The sequence below is a fragment of the Octopus bimaculoides genome, chromosome 22 (genome assembly GCF_001194135.2).
Source record: "Octopus bimaculoides isolate UCB-OBI-ISO-001 chromosome 22, ASM119413v2, whole genome shotgun sequence".
In the NCBI taxonomy this organism is placed as follows: domain Eukaryota; kingdom Metazoa; phylum Mollusca; class Cephalopoda; order Octopoda; family Octopodidae; genus Octopus; species Octopus bimaculoides.
This window is the reverse complement of record NC_069002.1, coordinates 17,992,103-17,996,345: the sequence shown is the minus strand read 5'-3', so window position 1 is coordinate 17,996,345 and position 4,243 is coordinate 17,992,103. Positions and strand designations below refer to the sequence as shown.

At 34.6% G+C, this 4,243-nt stretch overlaps 1 protein-coding gene across 1 annotated transcript in view; it reads right to left on the bottom strand.

Annotated features, from left to right (window-relative positions):
- LOC106867314 (nuclear migration protein nudC) overlaps window positions 1-3,353 on the bottom strand; it is a 19,185-nt gene extending 15,832 nt beyond the window's left edge. Inside the window, exon 1 of the mRNA XM_014912152.2 lies at window positions 3,207-3,353. Coding sequence (XP_014767638.1) covers window positions 3,207-3,290 — 84 coding nt within the window. The 5' untranslated portion in view covers window positions 3,291-3,353. The remainder of the gene's footprint in view (window positions 1-3,206) is intronic.
- Window positions 3,354-4,243: the final 890 nt, after the last annotated feature.

Here is a 4,243-nt window from a genome sequence, read left to right as displayed (position 1 = left end):
ATATATATATATATATATATATATATATATATATTATCTAGTACATGTAAGTCACAGTATGTGCTTGTATAATGTCTAATACATACATTTCCACAATTTCCAACCAATTTTCACCAAACTTTACACACACTTTACTTATGTCCCAAGGATGGTCATGCTCTAAATATTTTGCCCAGAGCTCCCACATAAATGGACCTAAATGGACATAGTTATTTTTGTATGTAGTGTCTTCCATACTTTTTTAATCTTTTTAAGAAAGTGAAAGGATTTTGTCTATTTATTTTGACTGTCCACCTGCCACAGTAATTAATTTGACTAGAAACATTGTACGCAATGAATATCCAATACCAAGCAATCTTAATCTCCATATTTAAACTGCATTTAACTTCAACAAGCTTACCTTCACCTTGAAAGGTGATGTTCCCTTCTCTCTCTTCTATTTGTTGATACCTTTATTTACCTACCAATGCGTTGTTTCACTTTAAGGATGCTTATTTACCTATCTGACATTTCGACTGTTGACCATTGTTTCAAATACGTTTTAGCATTGTCGTTCTCACCTTTTTTAAACAATCACATGATTCATCCCAAAGAATCAACCTTTAAATAAGAGTTTTGCTTCCACTAGCAAAAGCTATACGTCTCTTTCAGAAAGTTCCATACCAATTTAACTTTATGCAGCATTCGCTGTTAGTTTATCCGCAGGCTATGTAGGAAGACAGAATAAAGGGGCTTTTGTTAGCTTATCTCTCCAAAAAAATTGCTCCCTTTGCTGTTAAAAAAAATTAACTCACAGAGGGGAAGTTTCATCGTTTTCCTTCAATTTCATTACACCATTTATGTGGCTGTTTCTCATCGTCGTCGTTTAACGTCCACTTTCCATGCTAGCATGGGTTGGACGATTTGACTGAGGACTGGTGAAACCGGATGGCAACACCAGGCTCCAATCCAATTTGGCAGAGTTTCTACAGCTGGATGCCCTTCCTAACGCCAACCACTCAGAGTGTAGTGGGTGCTTTTACGTGTCACCCGCATGAAAACGGCCACGCTCGAAATGGTGTCTTTTATGTGCCAAAGAAATTTCGTTTTCATGTAAAAAGACTATATTTTGTAGACATTATCCATAATTTACTCCCAAAACACTTCAGTAGCTCTACTTTGCATCACTTGCAAACTTATATGTTCTAATTTGGTGAATGACGGAGTTTGATGCTGCTGCCCTTATTCCCACTTACTGCTATGAAGTTGGCTCATCTGGGACTCTTAACAATAGGAAACACACCATGTAGGTCTCTCAGCTCTTTCAGGATACTGAAGAGCTGTGGGCCTTTAAATCCCAAGCTATTGCAGTATCTGGTCCTGTACTTTGACAGCAGGGAAGGGATTTTAAGCACTATGCAATGGCACCTTGTTCTGGCATCTGTATAACTTTCAAAGTTTGGGACAAGTCCTTCCAGGATTTTCCAGATGTATATTGCAGCAGATCTTTCCTGCCTTCATTCCAAGGAGTAAAGTCTTAACCTCTTGAGTCTTTTCAAGACATGAAAGATATGTAGTGGTATACATATGGAAGATCCAGTTATACCAATCAATAAACTGGATAGCACTGTATAGAACCAAAGACCTCATTCTGCCAAACAACCTCCAAGATTTGCAAGGTGTAGATGTGGATGTCTTCAAAGACAAATTTCTGAGATACCAGATGAACCTACATCGCTGCCGGAGACGCAAAGAAGAACAGCTACGTTCATCTTGCTACTTCATCAGAAATGGTACAGAAGAGAAACTCAAACACATTGAAAGGGGTGCTCCAGAAATACTACCACCAAATGCCAGATTCAAACATGAGGTTACAAATTCAGTGGAGTTTGGAATAGCTACTACTAACACAGGGGAGAGGAAAACAGCAAAGAATTTGTTGGGTTTTTTTTGTTTCTTTCCCTATTTAATATTCCTGTATTTCATACAACATGAATTATAATTCTGCCCTCGTCTCTCGTCCTTCTCCAATCTACCATAACGAGGGTACCCACTACGTGGTCTCTGTAACTCGTCCTCAAATCACAACTCAATGTATTTATATTTTTATCCTCCTTCCTCACCCTGTTTAGTTAAAAGGGATACAGAGTGCCCATGACACGTGTTTTTTCAGGACTTCCGACGTTTATAGCAGGAAAAGAAAAAGCAAGCTATCCTTAAACCGGATATGTAGGTTGAATGCTGCAACCGCGTGAAGTCTAAGGAATTCAGCCTAAGAAAATAGGAAGGAAACATTGAATTATACAGTCCTAGATGTGAAAAAAAAATTTAAGATAGTAAAGAATAAAATGTTTTGAATGGTACAACAATGCACTTTAATACAAATAATGGGCTCTATACCTGTTGTAATTTAGTCATCCATAGTCTGATACGATATTTCGGAATAAAATTCCTTCTTCAGATATTCTTAGAATATCTGAAGAATATCTTAGAATAACAGGTATATATCCTATCGTTTGTATTACAGTGCATTGTAGTATCATTCAAAACTTTTTATACTTTACAAATACACAATGCTTCAACCGAACTACAATACTCTATTTTTAAGATAGATTGATAGAGACTGGAACACTGTTGATTATATGCATCTGGCCAGTAAGAGCTGGCTTGGGATTAAACAAAAAGATAATTATCTTTTTTTCTTTTTCGTTTCCGGGTAATATTGTAAACTGTAACCCGTTATTTTACTACATATAAAATTAGCCCATCAACAAGTTTGAACATGTCGTTGAAATCGGAGAAAATTTATATACATATATAATGTATTATATATATATATATTTCAATCCATCTTCTCTCATTCATATATATATATATATATATATATATGACAAAATAAAATTGATGTAATCGGAGGAAAAAATACGACTCAACTCAATCGTTTTTAAGTCACCTACTTTAATTTTGTCAGGTTTCAATTTCCAACATTTTTAACGGTAATATTATAACTTATTTTCGCATAAGTAAATTTGAATGAGAAATTTTTAAGATTCGATATAAGAAATATTAGGATATAAGAAAACAAATATTGAATATAGGAACTTGTTTTTTTTTAACGAGACGATTTCGTTTAAGAGTGGCCTCAATTGAAAGCTCTCGTTGTCACAATACTAGGAATAAGTCTTCATTAAAAGTAAGCCCGTAAAGAGATAGTAATAGATTTTTACCTCTGGCACCCCTTGCTCACATTGCTGAGCCATACCCAGCAATATTCCATCGAATTTCTCCGGCTCTTTCAATTCAATCGACATGCTTCCAGCGTAGATGACTTCTTTCTAACTCTCCTGTCAGGAGTAATGAAAGGAACTTTCTCGAATTATAGACATAAATTCCGAAACACTTTTCGGCCGGAAAACGAAAATTAAATCTTCTTGTTTGTTTGTTCTTTTGTAGATATTTTCAAGAAGACAGAACTAGTCTAGATTGAAGAAATAAAAATTAACATATGATCCTATTGATTTATTATATCTTTAACTTATATTAAAATGAATAAAATTAAATTTATATAAACACTGTGAAACGCTTACAAAAATAGGTTCTGTCATATTTCCGGAACGATAAATAAAATAGTAGTTGTATATTGAGATGAATTTATATTCCCATCAAGCATCCTAAATGCGAATACAATTACAATAGATTTGAGATTTTAACAATGTTGATTCTGGATGTTGCATTTTTTAGCGTTTTAATTGCCACTAGATTATATTTTAAGAAGCATTTTCACTCTCTATCACGAATCTGCCTAATGTCTTGGGAAGATAAAACTTAAGAATTTTAGAGGACAGAATAATGTCCAAAGAGAAGTGGGAGAAGTGTGTAAACTTCCAAGGGGAATGTTTTGAAGGTAGTTAGATAAAATTTGTGAAATGTACAAAATTGTTTTTTTACGCCCAAAGATCAGATACTTTTTGAACGCATCTTGTATGAAAATACAACTTCTTTTGTTTCTTTGTTAGTGTAGTAAATTGTCTTTAGTTCCATGTCCATTGTGGATGGCAGCTAGCTTCATCTCTCAGTGACTACTCAACAGAAACAGAGTAATACAGTCTCAGTAAGTAGAGAGGGTGACAGATCTACTCTCATGCATTGATCAGCATATTGAAAGAGTTGCTCTTTGACCCAAAGAGAAAGACAGCTATTTAGCTTCACATGTTTATTTTCTTCATAACTAAATTAGGTCTTGCGTAATTAAAGGAATTCTTAC